The following is a 26,125-nucleotide window of genomic DNA, read 5'->3' on the forward strand; positions in this document are numbered from 1 at the left end:
ATTCGCTCGTCACTATTATACCCAGGCAACACGCACACTATCTTTCCTCTCTGTGTCTTCTTTCGCACAACGTCAAGCAAGAATCTCATATCTCTCGCTGCCCAGTTTACATTACCTCTCAAGTCATTTCTTCCTACCATCACAATCATCTCGTCCACTCTTTCACCCCCTCTTAATTGCCATAGCCACACTTTCTATCATTCCTCCAGGCAAACACTCCTTACGCATCCTATCTTGAACACCACGGATCATTGAGTCCCCAATACATTACAATTCTCACCACCCTGTTCCTCGATTGCACACCTGCATCCCTCACTTTCTCTCTCTCTCTCTCTCCTCTAACACTTTCTCTCTGTGTTCCCCTACTTACTTGCCTTCCTGACATCACTCTATCGCTGGTTCCAGTGCTCCCTCACATTCCTCTCATTCCCTCTTTCCTCTTCTATCATTCCCATAACTCTCTCTCATTCCCTCTCTTCCATTGTTCCTATTCTCTCCTCTTCTACCATTCCCAGAACTCTCTCTCATTCCCTCTCTTCGACTGTTCCTATTCTCTCCTCTTCTACCATTCCCATAACTCTCTCTCATTCCCTCTCTTCTTCTGTTCCTATTCTCTCCTCTTCTACCATTCCCAGAACTTTCTCTCATTCCCTCTCCTCTTCTGTTCCTATTCTCTCCTCTTCTACCATTCCCATAACTCTCTCTCATTCCCTCTCTTCTATTGTTCCTATTCTATGATTCCCATAACTTTCTCTCACTGCTACTCTGATTCACCTTGCATTCGTCTCTTCAATTAGCCTAATCTCATCTTTCACACTTCTCATCTCATTCTCTAGACATTCCACCTGCTCTTTCAGCTCATCTATCTCTCTCTGCAAGTCAGCCACTCTTATTTGCCATTTATCCTCCCAAGTCAGACTATCTCCAAATACTTCACAATCATTCAAGTTTTTCCTTTCCCAACCCACTACCCATGCATGATAATAATGAACTGTGGGTTGATTAACCAACCTCTCGTGTATTAACTCAACATAAAAAATAATAATAATAAATAAATAAAAAGGTAGAAAGTCAGTAAACAAATTTATATGGAATAAGAAAGAAATTAGGCAAAACACTAAATTAGCTGTACACAAACAGTATTCAAACCAATTTTAATTATGGAGCTGATAGCTAGGTTAGAAATAAAATACTTGATCAAAGACTGGATACCTCTGAGAGGAGAATTTTGGGAAAGATTAGTGGACTGAACAGATTTCATCAATGGCATTATCTTATTAAAAATGAGGATAGGAAAGAACTTATATTGTTAAAATTCAAAAATGTGTTATTAGAGCTAATCTCAGGTGGTATGGTCACTTAAATAGGATGGGAGAAGAAAGATTAGCAAAACAAGTGTTTCTATGCCAGGTTGGCAGGAAAAAGACCAAGATGTAAATTAATTGATACAGTAAAAAGTGCCTCAAACATAAGATCTGATAATGTGTGTGGGGGGGGGGTCTTGACAGATAACAGATTAACTCGTGGTTTCTGTGGTTAAGCAGTTCTGCAAGTAGTTTTCGGTATTGAGACCACATTATTTTTAATAAACTCTTTATATTCCAAACTCTTTTTTTTTAAACTAGTTTTTGGAGTTTATTAAAAATGAACTACAAAAAAAAGATGTCTTATGACACATGAAACTTGTCGGGTTTTAATTGTTTATTTTTAATAAACTCTTTATATTACAATGTGGTCTCAATACCAAAAACTACCAACAGATAACAGATTAATTTGGAGGAAAATTGTTGATTGCAAGTTAGCAATAGTGTCACTTTTTTATGGAGTGCTATCATAATTATCCTGTGCACCCGCTAAGTGTATATCAGGAATTTGATGATGACGACGACGAAACTTTAGAAAACAATTTTTTTTTTTAAGATAGATATAAACTTTATTCTAAATTTCGTATTACAGTACAAATTTTGAATAATCATCGTGTAGCCTAAAAGCAGCAGCTCGTGCAGGTTATGATATGCATAAAGTTACAAAAACTTATGTAATGCATCATCATTATATACACATATGTATATCTATATAATATACATATTACATTATTATTATAATATAATAAAATTCTGGAAGACATGCTACTATGTATGGAAAAATTTGCATAACATTATTTAGGTTTTGAATAAAATAACACAAAGTAGTTAAATAGCATTTAAATTGAACATTTTACACATGAGACTGGATCTTTGAATACAAATATACTAAAACCAATCATTTATACAATTATTTTGAACAGAGCTTTCTCATTTTTGTGGGAAAATAAATATTCTTTCATTAGAGTATTGTATTTCTTTGGGTTAGTTTCATTTCTTATTGTGAAAGATGGCATACTGAATATTTTTGGCGCTAAATAAGTATAATGTTTGTGCATTGCTTCTTTATTTGCTTTAGGAACTATATATTTTATACCCTTATGTCTACTAAGGAAAACATCTTGTTCGATATTTACATATTCATTATAACTTTTTCTGAATAACAGTACCCAATAAGCATAAAAATATCTAAGGGGTAGTATGTTTAGTATGGTGTATATATTGCATATGACAATATCCTTGTATTGTTTCTAGTTAAGATTTGAATAAGTTTATGCTGAGTTGAAACTAGTAGTTTCATCATAGTGTGAAAGATTCCTCCCCAACTTAAAATACCATACTGTACTGTATACTTAATATACTTTATTACAGTACATGGATTAAAAGTATATTAATATACTTTGAATCCATGCAGAGTTTTTTTAACATATTTAAATTTAGGAATCTATTTAGGTAGTAAAGTCTGTTTAACATAATCCTTAATTTATTTATATCAGTGATATGTGGTTTGCAACTTAAATTACTATAAATTTTTAATTCCAAGTAAGTTATTAGATTGACTTTTTCTATTTCTGCACAGTTGCAATTTGAATTTGTCCTGCCATTCCAATCATGAAAAAATAATCATGCAGTAAGTTCATTTTACTTGTTGTATTTCATAAATTAAAATATACATATTCAGTTTTTGAGACATTCAGACTGAATTTATTCGACTGCAACTAATTTGTTACTTTTAATTTATTCCAATCATTCACCACTCTGCACGAAAAAAACCTGCCTCTCACTCCCCCTACTCACACCCTCTTTATACAGTTTCCAAGGATGACCTCTGGTTCTCCCCTGATCTCCCACTATTTTCTGTAGAACTTCTCCACCACTAATCTTACAACAACCCCTTACCAACTTGTAGGTGTCTATCATATCTTCCCTCTTCCTCCTGTCCACCAGACTCTGCAAATTACATTTTCTCAATCTTTCCTCATACTCAACATTCCAGAGGGCAGAAACTACCTTATTCAGTCGCCTTTGAACCCTTTCCAACAACTCTTTATCCTTCTGAAAACCTGGTGACCAAATCTGGACACAATAGTCCATGTGTGGCCTAATCAAAGCCTTATACAATGGAACAAGAATTTCCCTACTTCTACACGTCAGTGTCCTCCGCATCATTCCCAGAAGTCTTTGTGTTGTCTTCACAATTTTGGCGATGTGTCCCCTAAATTTTAGATCCTTATCCACTATCAACCCCAGATCTCTTATTTCCTCTACCTCCAACAATATATTCTCACCAAGTATAAATTTTGCATCCCATCTTTGTTTTCCAAATTTTAAAACCTTACAATTTGCAACAGTGAACTCACATCCCCATTTGCTTGCCCAATCACTCATTTTATTCTAGTCGTCTTGCGTGCCCACAACATCTTCACTACTCTTTATGGTTCGTCCCAACTTTGCATCATCTGCAAACAACTTGAATATCTCCATTCAAATCTTCACCAATATCATTAATATATAAGTTAAATAGTAATGGCCCTTAAACAGACCCCTGAGGCACTCCAATAGTGACTTTCCTTTTCCTGGATATCACACTCCCCATACACAACTTGTTGATACCTATCAGATAGCCAGCCTCCAATCCGATGCACTAATCTAATATCCAATCCCATCTGCTCTAGTTTGGCTGTCAACTTATCATGAGGTCCTCTATCAAAAGCTTTTGCGAAATCCAAGTATATTACTGTGTATCCTTCTCCTCTGTCGAAGGAAACAGTCACTTTATTGTAATAAGTATATTGTAACAAGTATATTACTGTGTTATCCTTCTCCTCTGTCCAAGGAAACAGTCACTTTATTGTAATAAGTAAGTAGATTACTAAAACATGATCTCCCTTTAGCAAATCCATGCAGTCCATCAAAGATTATACCATTGTCAACCCAACTCTGGATCCTAGTTCTCACAAGCTTCTCCAACAACTTAACCACAATACCTGACACAGAGATAGGCCTATAGTTTGATGCTTGAGTTCGATCACCTCCTTTATGAAGTGGCACAATCTTGCCCTCCTTCCACTCCTTTGGAACTTGACCAAGTGCAAGACTCGTATTAAAAAATATGTCAAGGCAGGTGTCAACTCTCTGGCACATTCCTTCAGAATACGCATTGATATATTATCAAGTCCCACAGCCTTATTTACATCTAGTTTATTCAACTCTCCAAACACCCCTTGCTCACTTACAGTCAGTCTCTCCTCCCCATCATCAACTACTCTCAATTTCTCCATGAAGTCACATTCATAAGATTGAAAGAGCTTTATGAACTGCTCATTAAGTATCTCCACCACACATTCTGCAACAGCTATCTTTATACCATTTTCTCCAATCAATGTCATCCTTCCATAATCATTCTTTCTTTTGCTGGCTACATATCGAAAGAACTCCCTAGGATTCTTTTTGGCTTCATTAGCTAACTGCTGTTCATACCTCTCTTTAGCTACTCTCACCAACCAAGTCACCCTCCTTGCCTGGTCTTTGTAGACCTCATGAAATTGGTTACTTCCACTTCTCTTATGCTGCCTCCACAATGCCCTTTTTCTCTGTATTGCATGCTTAATCTCTTTATTCATCCATTTAACACTACCTTATTTATCCTTCTCACCCTTGGAATACATTTAGACATTGCATCTACTAGATAGTTTTTGAAAATCCCCCAAGCTGCATTGATCTCTTTTCCAGCTAACTCCTCATTCCATGCTACACCCGCAAGCTGTCTCCTGAGCTCTTCATAATCACCCCCCCCCCCTTGTAGTTCCACATATACCCTTTTCTCACTAGGATCCTTGCACTGCTGGCAACCATCCAGGTAATCTCACCTCATGGTCACTTTCACCAATTGGCAGATGATTTGACACCTCGTTTATAATTACATCCTCTGATGAGATGACCAAATCCAAGACCCTTAATCCTCGTGTGCTCTCTGTTACATACTGTCTGAGGTAGTTATCCCTCAAAAACTCAAGAAACTCATTTTCTTTAATTCCAGTTACTATCTCTTCATTCCAGTCTATATTGCCATAATTAAAATCACCCATAATGATCACCCCTTTTCTTATTTGCTTGGCTAATTTGACTATACATTTCATTATCACCACCATCCACATTACCAGGTCTATAACAACATCCCACCAAGTATTTGATTCTATTCACCTCTATCTCACATCATACTGCCTCAAAACCACTGGCCCTATTTCCCTCTTGCATCTCTACTTTGTATGGATTTAACTCTTTCTCTATCATCAATAGCACTCCCCCTCCCTTTTTACCCCTTCGGGTAAAATTTTTTGTTATTTGTTCGGCTGTGTCCATAGAGATTGCAGAAGTCATTTATATAAATACTATATTTTAGCAATAAATTTGTCTGTTAATATTGGGATGGGTTTAAATAGTGATTTGCAGATGATGCAAAATTGGAAAGAGCAATGCAGAGTATGTTATGACCTTACAAGAGGACCTGAATAGATTGCATCAATGGGCAGGTAAGTGGAACTATCAGTTCGATGTTACCAAGTGAAAAGGTTTTGAGATTTGGTACGCAATCTTGGGATGCACAGTATACACACATGGTGGGGAAACTTTAACGGAAGTAGAGGTGATGAGAGATCTAGGAGTGATGGTGGACAAGGATCTGAAAATCAGAGGCCACATAACACCTCTGCATAACATCCGATAACGGCAGTGATGCAGAGGACCCTGACATGCAGAAATAGAGAGATCATGGTGCCATTGTATAAGGCCTTGATCAGGCATCATATGGATTATTGTGTACAGATTTGGTCACCGGGTTTTCATGGTGATGAGGCCATGTTGGAAAAAGGGTTCAGAGAAGATTTACGAAGGTGGTCAGTGGAATGTGAAGTACGAGGACAGATTGAGAGAATGTAAGTTGAAGAACCTCATGAATAGAAGTAAGAGGGGGGAGGGATGATTGAGACATATAAGTTAGTCAGAGGTTATTATTGGGTTAACATGGAAGAAATGTTTTCATAGAATGGTAGAGAGGTAGAACAAGAGGCCCTCAATGGAAACTGTATAAGGAGGGTGTGAGCAGTAGGTTCTTTGCATGGAGAGTGGTTGGTGAGTGTAATGCATTACCGGAGGGTGTCGTGGATTTAGACACATTGAATCAGTTTAAAGCATGGTTGGATTAACACTGTGTGCAATAGCGTCTACCTCCCATGATGAGTCTTGACTCCATGGAGGTTAAATGTTACATTAATAATAATAATTATTATTATTTGTTATTATTCAGATCTCCATGGAGTCAAATGACTCATTGTGGGAGGTCCACCCTAGGAGAAACAAAATCTATCATACCACTCCTACTCCTTGAACACATTGACCGTTCTTCTTCTAGCTACTCTATCAGGCAATGCATTCCATGGTTCAACCACCCTCCGTGCAAAGAAACCACTCCTCACCCTCTTGCTCACAGCTTCCTTTCGTAGCTTTCAGGGATAGCCCCTTGTCACTGTTCCTTCCTGCTGTTCCACCAAGCGAAAGAACTTCCCACTGTCAACCTTGTAACTACCTCTCAACAGTTTAAAAGTCTCAATCAACTCTCCTTCTATCTACCAAACTCTGAAGCCCACATTCCCTCAGCCAATCTTCATAACTAACATTGTACAGTCCTGAAACCATCTTTCTTATCTGCCTCTGTACCCTTTCCACAGTTAATTATCCCCTTCAAATCCTGGGGACCAAATTTGAGAACAACAGTCTAAGTGTGGTCTGATCAGGGTCATTTACAATGGAACGATAACCCTTTTATCTCTGAAGGTCAGTGTCCTTCTTAGTATTGCAGCAATCCTCCAAGTTACTTTCAACACCTTTACAACAGGTTCCCTGAATTTCAGATTTTTTTTATCAATCAACACCTCCAGATCTATTGTCTCCTCCTACTTCCTTCAGTACAGCTCCTCCAATCGAGTATGCAGCCTCCCATTCATGTATCCCAAACATCAAGACTATAATAAATACTAAATAAAATTTGTCCCAAGACAGATCCTTGCGGTACACCACAGTCCACCATTTTGGAACTGCTATAGCTGCTGTTTATTTTTACAATTTGTGATCTAGCATTTAAGCAATTTTTGAACTACTATAGAGCAGTACCTCGTATATAATAATTTTGCATAATATATACCATACACTGATTCACTGATCAAAGAATATAACTGATTATCATGTCATACCGATGTATGTTTGGCATCCCATATTCAGAGGCTTAAAAATGTGGTCTCGAAGGGCATTTGCAGCTCGTCTACGAAGTGAGACATCAGGATCTTGTAACTGTCTTGTCTAAAGGGGAAAAAATGTCCCAGTTAAATTCTCAGTTAGCATCAGTTAAATGTCTCTATTTTATCACCAAAATGTTATTACCTATAACTATATACCAATAAGCCATGGAAATGTGAGGGTATATATTAAGTGGATGGTTAGATGAGGGGAGCAGAATCATTTTGAGAAATCATGTTTTAAAGTTTCTTAAACATCATTTCTATAGCCATCAGAACTAAAATATTCTGAATACTATGGTTATTTAAAGCATTAATATTATTATTATTAGGTGTTCGCAAGGGGCATATTATTACCCAAAATCCCATGGAGTCAAAGACTCATCTAGAAGGTCCTTTTATCATACACACAGCTCATCATACCATGCTTTAATCACACTCAAATTCTCTGCAGACACCACACTCTTGGGCAAGGCATTCCAATCATTCACAACTCTGCATGAAAAAACGTGCTTCTTACTCCTCTACTCACATCCTCTTTATACAGTTTCAGGGGATGACCTCTGGTTCTCCCGTGATCTCCCACTATTTTCTGTAGAACCTCTACAGCACTGATCCTATAACAACCCCTTAATAACTTGTAGGGCTCTATCAGGTACTTGTGGGTATCTCCCCTCTTCCTCCTGTCCACCAGACTCTGCAAGTTCAATCTTCTCAATCTTACCTCATACTCCACATTCTAGAGGTTAGAAACTACCTTAGTCAGTCGCCTCTGGACCCTTTTCAACATCTCTTCATCTTTCTGAAAACCAGGTGATGAAATCTGGGCATAATAGTCCATTTTATAAGGCCTAACCAAAGCCTTATACAACGGAACACACTTAACTTCCCTACTTCTACAAGTCAGTGTCCTCCACATCATTCCCAGAAGCCTTTGTGTTGTCGTCACAATTTTGGCGATGTGTCCCTAAATTTCAGATCCTTATCCACTACCAGCTCTGACAATATATCCTCACCAAGCATAAATTCGGCATCCCGTTTTTGTTTTCGGAATTTTAAAACCTTACATTTTGCAACATGAAATCACATCCCCAATCACTCAATTTATTCAAGTCTTCTTGTAAGGCTACATCATCTCTACTCCTCATGGTTCATCCCAACTTTGCATCATCTGCAAACAACTGAATATCTCCATCCAAATCTTCACCAATATAATTAATATACAAGTTAAACAGCAATGGCCCTAAAACAGACCACTGAGGCCACCACTAGTAACTTTCCTTTTCCTGGATATCGCTCCCCCATACACAACTTGTTAATACTATCAGATAGCCAGTCTCCAATCCAATGCACCAATCTAATATCCAACCCCCCCCCCCCCCATCCACTCTAGTTCGACTATCAACTTATCATGCGGTAATCTAAGTATATTACTGTGTATCCTTCTCCTCTGTCCATGGAAGCGGTCACCTTATTGTAATAATTAAGATGATTACTAAATTTAGTCACATTCACAAGATTGAAAGACCTTGTGAATCTGAGTATCAAGACCTAAGTATCTCTGCAACAGCTTCATACAATTTTCTCCAATCAATGTCATCCTTCCATAATCATTCTTTCTTTTGCTGGCTACATATCGAAAGAACTCCTTAGGATTCTTAAGACTATTACACTTTTTTATAAAATCTTTATCAAGTAGCTTTATTTTTATCAGAAATAACAGACAAGACATTTCAGGCCTTTCATGCCACTTTGCTTCTACTAACCATCACATTGAGGGGGATAAGAGCCTTATGCCATACATAGAAGATAACTACCATTCAAGAACCTTTAAAGAAGCAGCTACAGTCGTCCGTAAAACTGAAAACCTAAACAAGAATCAAGGTCTAATTTTACCAGAAATTTGGAAAACTTTTATCAGATCATTAAATATCAAAGAAATGAACTTTCATAACAATTACGTCATGAGTCATCATGAATAAATCACGTTAACGAGACACGCACATTGTCACGCACAATACCAATTTTTGTATGATTTAGAACCATCGGTTATAACCTAGTCTGTAACCTTCATTTTGTGCTTACTGATTTGTATTCCCTGAGGATGCCAATAGAAACAGATTGGCAAAACATGTAGGAGGATAAAAATAAAGCTACTTGATAAAGATTTTATAAAAAAGTGTAATAGTCTTATGAATAATTATCAAGAAAAAATTCAACATAATGAACAACATCCTTAGGATTCTTTTTGGCTTCATTAGCTAACTGCTGTTCATACCTCTCTTTAGCAACCTTCACCAACCAAGTCACCCGTCTTGCCTGGTCTTTGTAGTCCTCATGGAATTGGTTATTTCCACTTCTCTTATACTGCCTCCATAATGCCCTTTTTCTCTGTATTGCATGCTTAATCTCTTTATTAATCCATTTCACACATACCTTATTTAACCCTCTCACCCTTGGAATACATTTAGACATTGCATCTACTAGATAGTTTTGAAAATCCCCCAAGCTGCATTGATCTCTTTTCCAGCTAACTCTTCATTCCATGCTACACCCGCAAGCTGTCTCCTGAGCTCTTCATAATCACCCCCCCCCCCCCCCCGTAGTTCCACGTATACCCTTTTCTCACTGGGATCCTTGCGCTGCTGGCAACCACCCAGGTAATCACCTCATGGTCACTCTCACCAATTGGTAGATGATTTGACACTTCATTTATAATTACATCCTCTGATGAGATGACCAAATCCAAGATCCTCAATCCTCGTGTGCCCTCTGTTACATACTGTCTGAGGTAGTTATCCCTCAAAAACTCAAGAAACTCATTTCCTTTACTTCCAGTTGCTATCTCATCATTCCAGTCTATATTGCTATAATTACAATTGCACGTAATGATCACTCTTTTCTCATTTCCTTGGCTAATTTTATTAAACATTTCATAGTCACTACCATTCACATTTCCTGGTCTATAATAACATCCAACCAAGTATTTCATTCCATTCACCTCTATCTCACACCATACTGCCTGAAAACCACTGGCATGCTTTCCCTCTTGCATCTCTACTTGGCTAATTTTATTAAACATTTCATAGTCACTACCATTCACATTTCCTGGTCTATAATAACATCCAACCAAGTATTTCATTCTATTCACCTCTATCTCACACCATACTGCCTCAAAACCACTGGCACGCTTTCCCTCTTGCAGTCGTCCGTAATTACTGATATTGTATAAATTATATAGTAATTTATAATAAATTACTAATATATACAAAGTAGAGATACACTATATAATTTATACAATATCAGTAATTTATGTTACTTTACAACGACTGGTAGTTGATCTTATTGGCAAATTTAATTAGCTCTGAGTAATACTTTTCGATAAGTCTCTGTTTTGACACTGGCCACTTGTCTCCAGAAGTAATGATGTGTTGTATTAGGGGCATTCGTATGGAGTCCAGACTGCTGTTGTAAATTACCGACCGATTAGCATATCAGAAATGGATGTCAAGGTCTTGGACAGTGTTTCTACTGGATTGTACAGTGATTTTACTGGACCTTGCCAAGGCCTTTCACAGGATACTACATGGAACTCTAATCAGTAAACTGGAGCAGATGGGGGATGGATATAGGGTTGGTAAGATGGATAGGAGGGTGGTTGATGAAGAGATACCAGATAGTGGTTTATTCAGGAGTGGAGTCCAAAAGACAGCTTGCGACTAGTGGTGTGGTGCAGGGTTCTGTTCTTGGACCACTACTTTTCAATTTGTTCATTAACAATATAGGAAAGGATCTGAGAGGAAGTGTTCACTTGTTTGCTGATGATGTAAAGTTGGGTAGACCAGTTGTGAGTGCACAGGATTCAAAATTTTGCAGGATGATTTGGATAGTTTGGAGGACTGGGCTAGGGAAAATGGATATCAATTTAATGTGACAAAGTATAAGGTTATGCATTTTGGAGTGAAAAGATTAGCAGCAGTATATCACATTGGTGGAACTGTACTCCAGGATATTGATGAGGCCAGGGATTTGGGAGTGTTGGTGGATAAAGTGGAAGTTTAGGGGACACATTGCAAAAGTGGCTAAATCAGCTCATTAAATCATTTAGTTGCTGAAAAATATGTTAACAAGCAGAGACAAACAAGTTATTGTTCCTCTATATTGAGCCTTGATAAGACCCGATCTAGACTACTGTGCCCAGATATGGGCGCCAGGGTTTCTTCTTCATCGGGAGGAGGTGGAGAGGATCCAGAGATGAGTGACCAAGATGACAACAGGTCTGTGGAATGAACCTTATGAGAACAGGTTGAAGATTTGTGGGTTGCAAAAATTGGTTGATAGGTGGAAAAGGGGTGATATGAATGAGACATTCAAATTACTGAAGGGTTTCTATAGGATTAATCCAGAAGATATTTTTGAGAATAGGATTGGTGGTGGGAGGACTAGGGGCCATACATGGAAGCTGGGTAAGAATCTGATTAGCAGGGGTGTTAGAGCTAGGTTTTTTACTTGGAGAGTGGTGAATGAGTGGAATAAGCTGCCAGAGTCTGTTGTGGGTGCTATGACCATGAATGAGTTCAAGGCGAGGTATGATAGATACTGTGTGAATGTCGAATAGTTGTTCTTGACATGATGTTAGGGCCTCCCTCGATGAGTCTGTCGACTCCTTGGAGTTGCCCGAAATAATAATAATAATAATTCTTTCTTTATCATCAATAGCACTCCCCTCCCTTTTTACCCCTTCTATTCTCATGAAACACATCATACCCTTCCATCTCTATTCCTGTCAGGATGTCGTCCTCATTTAACTATGTCTTACTTATTCCAACAATTTTTGGGTGAACAGACTCAATTAGTGCAACAATTTCATCTGCCTTGTTTCTTACACTTCTAGCATTTGTATATAAACACAACAGCTCATTCCTGGATCTACAGCTAGTTCCACTGATACCACTCATTTGATGTGATCTCTCCATGTTCGACTGGGCCCATTTCCCTTTCTGCTTATTCATTTTAGAACCCGCTTCAATTCTAACTGTTTCCTCTTGATCCCAGGTCATCCCATTCCAGTCTACACATGCTCTCACATCCTCTTGGAGCATCCACCTTTCTCACGTTGTGCACTCCTGTCCACCCTGAGCCTCCCCATTTCCCTGTTCATCTTGCACACCCATTCTCTCATTTTCCATACTCATGCCACTTACTTCCTCATTCACAACCACTGCTTCAATCTCTCCTGCTCTTCCACATTACTTCCCACTTGATCTGATTCATTCTCTGTACTCGCTTATTTACCTTCCAGCAACAGTCTCTCCAAGCAACTCACACTATCATACGTCTACCAATCAACTCTTACTTCTTTTCTCTGCATATGAACTAACAGCTTCACTGACATTGTTAACCTTTGTACTTAGGAACATGCTTTTATCATATTCTTATCAAGTGCATGTTATATAATGTTCTTATCAAGTGCACGTTATATAACCACTCAAATGCAGTCCATCATTCCCATACCGTTCCCTTCATCCTTCAAACTTATTCCACACATTAACAAATTGTACTCTCCTCATAGAGATAGGTGATTTTGTTTTACTAAATATTTAACGATATCACTGATCATCAATAGTTTTTTCTTGTTTTATATCTGTGCAATTCAGTATGTTTGTTCTGTTAGATTTGTTAATGTGTGTATATTTCTTATAATGTGTTTTACCAATATAAGAATGACAACCAAGACATCATCATTCAGAGCATTTAACATCAGAGATTTTGTGTTGTGTGTCTGTGCTCAATGTACACATTACCAAGGACAAATGGCTTATTGGTATGAAATCAGAAGCAGAGAAACAGGGTGTCAGCAATGTTTCATGACCTAGAGCCAGAAATGCATGCCGTTGAAAGTTGGAAAATGAAGTAATGAATATTAATAATGAAAGGCATGAAATTGAGAATGTTGTACAGAATATAAATGAAGAAGCAAGTGACAGTGGATGAAATATGAATAAATGAATGAATGAATGTATGAAAGAAGTGGTTGAAGGGCATAAGAATGATGAGGTGGCAGTGAGAAGAGAAATAGCATATTTACATAGAGTCCTTGTCCATGCGGTTAGCCTAGTGGCTTTGTGCTTTGCAACCATATGCCTGGGGAAGGAGTGTCCTAGGTTCGATTCCCGTCAATGACGTGGGGAGCATAAGGATCTTCCTCAGCCATAGCTAAGTTAGTCGGTCTTGGGCGTGGACAGCAGGGTTTTTTCTGCTAGTTTATCTGGTGTTTTTCATCCTGTAAGCAGGCAAACCAGTTTGAGGACACACAGATTACAGTTAGGAATACTGACCCAGCCATAGGTCTGATTTGTCAGCCTATGCCGGTTCCGGAACCTGGATAAAATTTGGGGGAACTAGATGGTACCGTGAACTCTCGAAAAAAGGAGGAACGCAGTATCATCACATGGAATTTATTTATTTATAGAGTTCTTAACAGAACAAAATGCAAGCTCCAGCAACTTGAAAAGTCACTGACATATTATTATTATTTGACACCTCCAGGAAGTCCAAGGACTCATCGAGGGAGGGCACCTGCTGTACAACTCTGTCTCTACTACTCAATCCACCAACCGACCACAACTACACCAACGTCATCTACTGCCGACCACACCCCACTAGCATTTCCACAGACACTCACAAACATCCATGCCCACAGTGGGATTCGAACCCGTAGCCTTTTGGATGGAGAGCGGATACGCTAACCACTCGGCCAGCCAGGCTAGCATATGACACAGCAATTAACAGAATGAAAGGAAAATGAGTGGGAGGCGTATGTATCAGTGAGAAACTGGGAATAAGGTAAGAGTATTGTATGGGAAGTCTAAGAAGGTGTGGTGAAAAGTTGTGATAATCACCACGAAGGAATTGAAGTAGAACCTTGTCTTCTTATATATCCTAAAAGAAAAGAACAAATTATTACAATTTGATGAAAAATAGGGGTGAACAGGTTTTATTATGTGTTCTTTCTTGCTGTAATATCAATTTTTGTTTTGGATGTTTATCAGAACTTTTCAGCCCCCCCCCCCTTAACATTGACAAATGCTCATAATTCTTTGGATAACTATTTCACAATAATTTAGAAGTGCAGTTTTTTGACTTCACAACTTTACATTATGCTAGCAACTATATAATCAACAGTCCCTGCTCTAAGATTCACATTCCATAATAGTTCTACAATAATCTTACTTGAAACCTGTCTCAGCCAGTTCAGCATTCAAGATCCTAGGGATCATGAATATAATCTTCCTTCCCGTTAGAACCACAAACAGACATTTCTCCATAACAACGAAGATACAGCATTCTCGGAGATCACTTAAGGAACTTCGCGATGGACTTCTCGAATAGGCTGACACTGCCATTAGAAATCTCCTATCATCGTTGAAATACTGCTAGTGGGATATCCTTCCTCCATCCTTGGAACGGCTGGACACAAGGACATCTTCGAAGCAACACCGGAATGAGTCAGGAACAGAGAGTCAGAGTGATAGCTAGAGCAAGGAGCAGAGTGCCTGTCTCCTTTTTATTCAACCTTCACGACCTTGGGACTTCTTCAGTTCGAGTTCCCCAGATGTTCTACCAGGGGTTCCTTCTCCCCCTATGAAATTGCTGATCATGGCGGGGGAAACCCTGTAACTTCACTGACCTTCGTGCCTGGCGATAGCCTCAGGTCCACATTTCTAATCTTGTCTGGGCTATCTATCTCTTTGTTTGTACAATATTGGCAGTCAAATAATTTAGCAATTCATTCTAATATTTTACCAGATTACATAAAACGCTTATAAAAATTTGTTAATTAAACTACAAGAATTTTGTATTGACTTTAATAAATTTAGTTTAATCCTTTATCCAAGTGTGCAAACAAAATTTGCACCTGAAAGTATCTTCAGGACTGGAGTAAAGTGGTACAACACTGGGCAACTCCTTGCAAAGGTGGAGCAAGCTACCAACACTCCTATCTCGGTATATTGACTTTCTTTCTCAAGTAAAATCGGTATATAAGAATTTTGTACAAAATTTCTTTCTATACAAGATTTTACACATGCAAGTAGTGTGAATAACTTCAAGATAATAATAATAATATCTGTCCAGCAGCCATCCTCTTATCCACTTAACTAGTGTCATGTCCATCCCCATTTGTTCTCATTTGTATAACACAGTTCCATACAGTATTCTGTCAAATGCCTTTGCAAAATCACTGTGTAGCCATTTCCTTTATCCAATTTAGTGTTATGCTACTGTAAAAAGTTAGTAAATTAATAAGGCATGACTGACCATTCACAAAGCAATGTTAATCCTCATACAGAAGATGTAATCATAATGTATCCAATATTCAAGTGGGTTGCATTTGAATGGCTTTGGAGTGAGTGCACTGCAGAAAGTGTTGCTAGATGGAAGTGCAGTGTGTGATACAAGCAAGAGATCAGAAGTAAGAGACGAAATGAAAGATCAGGAGAGCAGTACTGAAGAAGAGACAGAAGTGCTTGGCAGTGGAAACAGTAGTAGTGTGAGAGATGAAGAAAGAATGGGAATGCCAAAGGAACAGGGAAATGGAGGGAGCCCAGGCGGATAGGGAGACATAGCATAGGAAGGCTGGCTGATGAAGGTAGCAGTGAATGTGCATATGGAGATGATCAGCATGGAAATGGAGTATATTGTGATGTGGGTGGGGAAGTTGAGACTGAGTAAATAATGTGGTAAGCAGTGTTAAAGGTAAAAGGGCAAGGACAGGCATGGTGGAGAAATCACAACCAACAAGTGGCTTGGATAGGACTGGTTATAGACCTAAAAATGAACTGTGTTTGTTTACAAATGCCAGACGTATCAGAAATAAGGGAGATGAAATGATTTTATTTGCCCCAAAATCATTGGAATATGTAAAACATGGGTGACTGAAGATGGTATCATAATGGGAACAGAAATGGAATGATACAGTAATTTTTGTAAGGATAAAAAGGTCAAGAAGAGGGGAGAGGGGGGGGGAAGATGTTGCTGCTGATGATAGTAGGGAATTATGTCCACATAAGGTAGACATGAAAGAGGGAAATAGTGGCAATGGTTATGAGACAGTGTGGTGTAAAGTGGAGGTTGACAGGAAGAAATATTTATTATTATTATGTGACACCCCCAGAGTCTAAAGACTCATCGAGGGAGGGCACCTACTCTACAACTTTCTATCTCCACTAACCGCAACTACCTTCATCATCTACACCAATGCCATCTATCGCCGACCATCACCACTAGTATTTTCACAGACAATCACAAACATCCATGACCACGGCGAGATTTGAACCTGCAGCTTTTTGGCTGGAGAGCGGATACGGTAACCACTTGGCCAACCAGGCGGCATTTAGTTGGATGTTGCTATAGGCCAGGGAATGTGGAGGGTGGTGTTCAGCTCAGTAAAGTCTAGTTACTGGGGAAAGTACCCAATAAATGAAAGGAGGGCTATATAGTGCTATTGCACAAGGGTTGTGGTGATTGTGGTAGTAGTCATAGAATGCAGGCATCAAACTATAGACAATTTGTATTTCTTCTGTGGTTGTTAAAATTTTGGAGCAATTAGTAAGAGTTTGTATATATAGAATTGGGCAAATGAGAATAACGTTATTTGTGAAACTCAACATGGATTTGTTAAGGGCACTCTTGTTTCAGTAATTTGCTTGGATTTAATTATTATTATTATTATGAAATAACACCTTCAGGGAGTCAAGGACTCATCGAGGAAGGGCACTTACTCCACAACTCTGTCTACTCTACATCTCATTCTAACCGCAACTACACCAATGCCATCTACTGCCCACCACCACCACTAGTATTTCCACAGACAATGACAAACATCCATGCCATTGGCTGGAGAGTGGATACGTTAACCACTTGGCCGACCAAGCAGCTTTATAGTAAAGTGACTAGAGTGGTTGATGAGAGAAAGGCTTATACTGCTATTTTTTGGAATATGCAAAGTATTTGATATATAAGTTGCAACACGAGGTTACCTATCAGATTAGTGAGTCATATTTGAAATTGGCTGTCTAATAAATATTAGAGTTGCATATGGAGGATAAGTTGTGTCAGGGAAGAGGAAGATCACAAGTGGGGTTCTACAGGGATCAAGTACTGGAAGACCTTTGCATTTTATGTTAATGATATTGTCACTGGATTTCAGGAAGATAATCAGTTATTTGCATTTCCAGTATCTGAAGCTTGGGAGGGTTACTGGTAACAATGCTGATATTTTGGCTCTTCAAAAGGATGTGAATAAGCTGAAAGGTGGATAAATTAATGGAGATTTCAGTTTTAAACAGCTAAATGCAGGGTCTTGAAATTTGGAATCTGCAGACGGGAGGCTCCCTACTCCATTGGTGGATTTCTACTAGAGGAAATGGATGTGACGAGAGATCTTGGGATGATTGTTGATAAAAATCTGAAGGTAAAGCGCATGTTGCAAAGGCAGGGAAGGCAACCCAAAGGACCGATGCAATACTAAGATTCTGAGCTATAGAGAATAGTGTGATGATTCCATTCTTTAAAGTCCTGATCTGGTGCCTAGATCTAGTCACCAGGATTTGAAAAGGATCGATTAAACTTGCAGAGGATACAGATGCAGATAATCAAAATGACATCACGACTCTACATTAGTTACAAGAACCAAGTATGGTGTATAGAAGATGAAGTGATCATATGATTCAGACATTTAAACCAGGTGTTTACAGAACTGACACAGGGAAAGTTTCATATAGAAGAACAAGAGGCAGGAAAAAGAACAAGAGTCCATCTCTGGAAGTTGTGAAAGGAGGTGGGAGTGTGAAAATGGCTATTTTTTGTGGAGGGTGGTTGTAGCATGAAATTCATTACCTGATAGAATGGTGAAGATGAAATGATAAATGGGTTTAAGGAGTGGTATGATACTTAGTGTTGTATAAGATGGACCTCCAGTAATGAGGCTTATGACTTCATGGAGGTCCATCATAATAATATCAATATTGAAGTTTAGGGCCATAATATGCTCACTACAACTCCTTCCTCCATTTTCTTTCTAATACTTTTGAAGTAGTAAATAGACCTAACATTCATACTCCAAGTTTATACAAATCTATTTATCTTCTGTGGACTTGTAGCTGAAATCATCAGCTACAATTCACTACATTTAGGATCATCTAATCACTTTTTTTTTTCACTGCATACACCTGCATGTCTCCATCCTAAATTTTTTGTTCATTCACTTACTAATCAACATTTTCCCTGACATCTAACCTCAAATCCATTCAAGTACAGACCTTCTCTCATATAAAATTCTGATTTTTTATCACCAATATCATATGACACAATAGAAGTGACGATATATATCTACATTTCTATTATACCAAAACAACAGACGTATAAGCTTTTTCTAAGTTCTTTCATTTCCCTTCTCATTCTATACATATCACCTTTCAAATCAATTTTACTCGTCAAAGCTATCACTCTCTCTCTCTCTCTCTCTCATTCTATCAGCATGAGTCAACTTAATACTTAGCTCCCATATGAAACATTTTCATTTCAATTTATTATTATTATTATTTGGCACCTCCAAGGACTCATTGAGGGAGTACAATTACTCTACAGCTTTCCATCTCCACCACTTAATCCACCAACTACAGTGAACCACAACTACCATCATCTTCCAGAGAATCTACCATCTACCACCACAATTAGTATTTTTTGTCTGAATATTGCATGTTTTCTCAAGGCTGATTTGTCTGTATGAGGAATGAAAAACCCAAGTTACAAATAGAAAAAAACCCTGCTACCTCTGTGTGAGATCAGCTTACTCATCTTCAATTGAAAAAAATCCATATAAAGATTCTTTTCATCATGACGAAAAATGAACTTAGGCCTTTTCCAATAAAAGGGCGCAACATACTGTCATTGTTCTAATTGGTTTATGGAGCCTCTTCATTGAGAGAGGGCATTAATTTAATTATTTATATTTAAATTATTTGTGCATCATCATCAGCAAATTCCTGACATGTACCTCAAGGTGTGTACAGGATATTATGATAGTACAACTTACATCATTACTAACTTCCCATCAACAATTTTCAAATAAATCAATCTGTTATCTGTCAAGACTCTGACATTACCAGATCTAATGTTTGTCTTCTAAGGCACTTTTTACCGTATTAATCCACCAATATCTTGGTCTTCCTCTGAGTCTTTTTCCTACCAACCTGGCCGAGAACATTTGTTTTGCTAACCTTTCCTCTAAAATTCTGTTTAAGTGACCATACCACCTGAGATTAGCTCTGCTAACACATTCCTGGATGCTAACAATGACAAGTTCTTTCCTATAGGAGTGTTAAGGATTTTAAGATTCTATATGATATATATGTTGTCAGTTGAATGAACCTCCCACGATGAGTCTGCCAACTCCATGGAGGGTGTAATAATAGTAATAATAATGATGATAATATTCTTGTTTTAAATATCATATTGCCATTAATGTCATCTGTTCACGCTCCTAATCTTTCTCAGTACTCTTATATCTGTGGTCACTAGTCTTTTGTCAAGTGCTTTATTTCTAACGTAGCTCTCATATCTACAAGTTACAATTGGTTTGAACACTGTCTTGTACACAGCTAATTTAGTGCTTTGACCAATTTCTCTCTTACTCCATATAAATTTATTCAGTTGAATTCCTACCATACCAGCTCTGGTGATTCTGTTGACTATTTCCATATTTTATTTACTTTCTTCACTAAAAATTGTGCCTAAGTAGCTGAAATATTTTACTTGTTCTATAGGTTCTTCAATCATGATGCAGTTGATATTTTTAATGTTTCTGCCTATTTTCATTGTCTTTGTCTTGTTATTGCTAATTTTCATACTAAATTTATTACAACAGTTATTCAATTTAGTCAGGGAATCATTATTATTATTATTATTATCACCCAAGACCCCATGGAGTCAAACAGTCATCTAGGAGGTCCTTTTATCATACACAAAGCTCATTACACTGCACTTTAAATACATTCAAATTCTCTGCAGACACCACACTCTCAGACAGGGCATTCCAACCATTCACAACTCTACATGCAAAAAACCTGCTTCTCACTCCCCTGCTCACACCCTCTTTATACAGTTTCCTTAACTAACTTGTAGGTCTCTATCATATCTCCCCTCTTCTTACTATCCACTAGACTCTGTAAACTGCACCTTCTGAATCTTTCCTCATATTCGACATTCCAGAGATCAGAAACTACCTTAGTCAGTCACCTCTGGACCCTTTCCAACATCTCTTCGTTCTTTTGAAAACCAGATGACCAAATCTGGCACAGTAGTCCATGTGTGGCCTAATCAAAGCCTTATACAATGGAACAAGAATCTTCCTACTTCTACAAGTCAGTGTCCTTCGCATCATTCCCAGAAATCTTTGTGTTGTCTTTACAATTTTGGTAATGTGCCCCATAAATTTCAGATCCTTATCCGCTACCACACCAAGATCTTATTTCCTCCACCTCTGACAATATATCTCCACCAAGCATAAATTCTGCATCCCATCTTTGTTTCCCAAATTTTAAAACCTTAGACCTTCGCAACATTGAACTCACATCCCCATTCTCTTGCCCAATCAATCACTCAATTTATTCAAGTCTTCTTGTAGAGCCACAACATCTACTCTACTCTTCATAGTTCGTCCCAACTTTGAATCATCTGCAAACAATTGAATATCTCCATCCAGAGTGAATATCTCCATCTTGCAGACTTGTACTGTATTTATTTAGAAGCATAACATCATCCACATAAAGTAAAGAACTGAGATTAACATCTCCAATTTTCATATCAGGTTTAATACCACTTTCCTTCATAATGTGATCCATATAGATAATAAATAACATAGGGGATAATGTACATCCTTGGCTGACACCAGATTTAACATAAAACTATCTTCCCGTACTTCAATTATAATTGCTGACTTATGACTCAAATAAAGACTAAGTATTGCTTGATATAATGCCCCAATGATACCATATCACTGTAGCATTTTGAATAGCTTTTCCCTCAGTACCTTGTCATCTGCTTACATACAGGTTTTTGTTATATTTCCATGATTTCTCAACTGTTTGTCTTAAAGTGAAAATCTGATCCTGACAGCCTCTAGCTGGCCTGAATCCAGCTTGTTGTTCACCGAGCTTCCCTTCCACAGTCATTCTGAACCGTTTCTCAAGTATTATTATTATTATCTCGGGGTAACTCCAAGGAGACAACAGACTCATCGAGGGAGGCCCTAACATCATGTCAAGAACAAATATTCAACATTCACACAGTATCTATCATACCTCGCCTTGAAAGCATTCTCAGTCATAGCACCCACAACAGACTCTGGCAGCTTATTCCATTCATTCACTACTCTCCAAGTAAAAAACCTAGTTCTAACACCCCTGCTAACCACACTCTTGCCTAGCTTCCATGCATGGAAGCTAGGCAAGAGTGTGGTTCCCTACTCCTCCCACCACCAATCAATCCTATTCTCAAAAATATCTTCTGGATTAATCCTATAGAAACCCTTCAGTAATTTGAATATCTCAATCATATCACCCCTTTTCCGTTTATCAACCAATCTTTGCAACCCACAAATCTTCAACCTGTTCTCATAAGGTTCATTCCACAGACCTGCTATCATCTTGGTCACTCGTCTCTGGATCCTCTCCACCTTCTCCCCATCAAGAAGAAACCCTGGCACCCATATCTGCGTACAGTAGTCTAGATGGGGTCTTATCAAGGCTCGATATAGTGGAACAATAACTTGTTTGTCTCTGCTTGTTAACGTATTTTTCAGCAACTAAATGATTTGATGAGCTGTTTTGGCCACTTTTGCAATGTGCCCCCTAAACTTCAAGTATACTTGAATAAATCTTACCAGGAACACTCAGTAGGAAAATACCTCTGTAATAATTTAGTTTTATTTTCCTTTTTTGTATATGGCTACTATGAAAGCTCTACTCGAATCATCTGGAATTTGTCTCTCTATCTAGGACTTCTGAACTATACAGTGCAACCACTGCAAGACTTTTATACCTGCATACTTGAGCATTTCTGGTCGAATATCATCTACTCATGCTGCCTTTCCACGTTACAGGCTTTGGATGGTTTTTTTCTACTTCATGTACGGATATGTATTCCTGATTGCATGCCTGTTGAGTATTTTTTACCACTGTGCTGTCACTGCTTATTTCATTTAGCAATTTTTTGAAGTACTTACTCCATACATCAAGGATATCTTTTTCTACAGTTTTCATGTCACATTTATCATCTCGAATTCATTTTACAACATTCTTTCCTCCATTTGCAAGTTTTTTCAACAGCCTCCAGAATATTATTATTATTATTATTATTATTATTATTAAACAAGACCTCATGGAGTCAAAGACTCATCTAGGAGGTCCTTTATCTTACATACACATCTCATCATACCGTGTCTTAAACACATTCAAACTACTTGCAGGCACCACGCTCTCAGGCAAGGCATTCCAATCACTCACAACTCTGCACGACAAAAACCTGCCTCTCACTCCATTACTCACACCCTCCTTATACAGTTTCCAGGGATGACCTCTGGTTTTCCCCTGATCTCCCACTATTCTCTGTAGAACTTCTCCCCCATTGATCCTATAACAACCCCTTACCAACTTGTAGGTCTCTATCATATCTCCCCTCTTCCTTCTCTCCACGAGACTCTGCAAATTACATCTTTTCAATCTTTCCTCATACTCAACATTCCAGAGGTCAGAAACTACCTTAGTCAGTCGCCTTTGGAGCCTTTCCAACATCTCTTCATCCTTCTGAAAACCCGGTGACCAAATCTGGGCACAATAGTCCAAGTGTGGCCTAATCAAAGCCTTATACATTGGAACAAGTATCTCCCTACCTCTAAATGTCAGTGTCCTCCGCATCATTCCCAGAAGTCTTTGTGTTGTCTTCACAATTTTGGCTATGTGTCCCCTAAATTTTAGATCCTTATCCACTATCACAACCAGATCTCTTATTTCCTCTACTTCCAACAATATATTCTCACCAAGCATAAATTCTGCATCCCATCTTTGTTTTCCAAATTTTAAAACCTTACATTTTGCAACATTGAACTCACATCCCCATTTGCTTGCCCAATCACTCAATTTATTCAAGTCTTCTTGCAAGGCCACAACATCTTCACTACTCTTTATGGTTCGTCCCAACTTTGCATCATCTGCAAACAACTGAATATCTCCATCCAAATCTTCACCAATATCATTAATATATAAGTTAAATAGTAATGGCCCTAAAACAGATCCCTGAGGCACTCCACTAGTGACTTTCCTTTTCCTGGATATTGCACCCCCATACACAACTTCTTGATACCTATCAGATAGCCAGTCTCCAATCCAATGCACTAATCTAATATCCAACCCCATCTGCTCTAGTTTGACTGTCAACTTATCATGAGGTACTCTATCAAAAGCTTTTGCGAAATCCAAGTATATTACTGTGTATCCTTCTCCTCTGTCCAAGGAAGCAGTCACTTTATTGTAATAAGTAAGTAGATTACTAAAACATGACCTCCCTTTAGCAAATCCATGCTGTCCATCAAAGATTATACCATTGTTGTCAACCCAACTCTGGATCCTAGTTCTCACAAGCTTCTCCAACAACTTAACCACAACACCTGACACACAGATAGGCCTATAGTTTGATGCTTGAGTTCGATCACCTCCTTTATGAAGTGGCACAATCTTGCCCTCCTTCCACTCTTTAATTTTGCCACCTTCTTGACAGAGTTTTCCCAAATCTTTTGTTTATCTAGCTTTACACGGCGCTTAGCTTTCTTAAATTTGTCTCTGTATTCTTTAAGAGCACTAGCTAACTTATTCACCAGGAACTTTCGATATGCTTTCTTCTTTTTCTCCACTGACTCTTTAACTTCCTGTGACTACAATGAAGTTCTGATTTTTCTATTTCTTGCAGACAACCTCACCATATGCCTCTCTGGCTGAATCAATCAGTATTTTCTTCAGGGCTTGGAGAACCATGCCTTGGAGATTTCACTGAATATCAAAGGCATGGTACCTGTTCTCAAACTCTCATTTTTTCTAGACAAGGCTGTGTCTTTTCTCCGATTCTCTTTAACCTGTACACAGAAGAAATATTTAATAAAATGAGTAAGCTTAAAGGAATCACTGTAGGGGGCAGAAATATTAATAACCTAAGATATGCAGATGACATGGTTCTTCTAGCTGAAAATAAATATGACCTCAAGACTCTTATAGGTGAAACCCTCAAGTACGGCAAACAGTATCGCCTCAGTTTCAACTTTAAAAAGACAAAAATCACGATAATTTCAAGAGAAAATGAAATACCAAAAATATGCATCAATATAAAAGGAAATAAATTAGAACAGGTGCAAACATATACCTCAGACAGTTGATCACAGATAATGGCAGAACAGAAGATGAAATTAGGAAAAGGATCGAAATCGCAAGGTCAACTTTCAACAGTATGAAAAATCTACTGACATCTAGAGAATTAAATCTGAAAACAAGACTAAGAATCTCCAAATGCTACATATGGTCCACATTATTATACGGAGCAGAGACATGCACACTCTCCAATCTGAGTGTGAAAAAACTGGAGGCCTTTGAAATGTGGATGCTGCGGATATCATGGAAAGACAAAAAGACAAATGAAGAGGTACTAGAGATGATAGGCCAACTGGATCTTGAATGAAAGGATTTCCTTGGAAAATTATTTTGTTTCAAGATCCAACAAATTTAGCTAAAACAATAACGAAAATGCTTGTAAATAAGTGAAGATGCTAATTTGTTTAAAGAATTATACTAATACAAATTTTGAAATATTAAATAATGGTGAAAGATGTCATTTATTTGTAAAAGATTATAATGTGAGAAGTTTCTCTATAAGATATATATTAGAGCATAGTAACGAAGGTTCAAAGTCCACCAACAACAACTTCAGATAAATTGTGTAGCCGATGGCAAATTGTTTACGTGTGAACGGCATGCGCACAGTGTTTTCCGGGAAGACACAGCATATGTACAAAGTATTCCAGGAAGATAGAAATGAAAACAGGAGCCAGGCGCAAAAAGAAAGTGTCAGGCAGAAAGTTTTGGGTGAAGAAGGTGCTGGAGATACGAGGTATAAAATGGGTTTGTCCCCCCCCCCCCGTTCAAGGCTTTTTAGGTTTTTTCATCTGGAGTTGCTGGAGAATTTCTTGTGGAGTCGGGAGGAGTTTGAGTTTAGGATCTAATCGATAGCAGGCAGCTATTCTCTGCTGTCGGTTTGCGATGTCGTGCGGAAAGAACAGACGAAGAAATATTCGGTACTCTTCCGAGTAAGCTTGAAGAAACTGGCCACCACATACAGCCACGTGGGTTGACCCGAGCCACACCGTTT

The 26,125-nt window shown here is 38.2% G+C and overlaps 1 protein-coding gene across 1 annotated transcript in view; it reads right to left on the minus strand.

The window, feature by feature from the left end:
* The window catches only part of LOC150107065 (radial spoke head 14 homolog), a 179,352-nt gene that overhangs the window by 84,818 nt on the left and 68,409 nt on the right, over window positions 1-26,125 (minus strand). Inside the window, exon 2 of the mRNA XM_090393547.1 lies at window positions 7,613-7,718. Coding sequence (XP_090249673.1) covers window positions 7,613-7,718 — 106 coding nt within the window. The remainder of the gene's footprint in view (window positions 1-7,612; window positions 7,719-26,125) is intronic.

Source organism: Typopeltis vanoorti, chromosome 5, assembly GCF_054136105.1.
Source record: "Typopeltis vanoorti isolate ZY-2024b chromosome 5, IOZ_Tvanoo_1.0, whole genome shotgun sequence".
Lineage (NCBI taxonomy): Eukaryota > Metazoa > Arthropoda > Arachnida > Uropygi > Thelyphonidae > Typopeltis > Typopeltis vanoorti.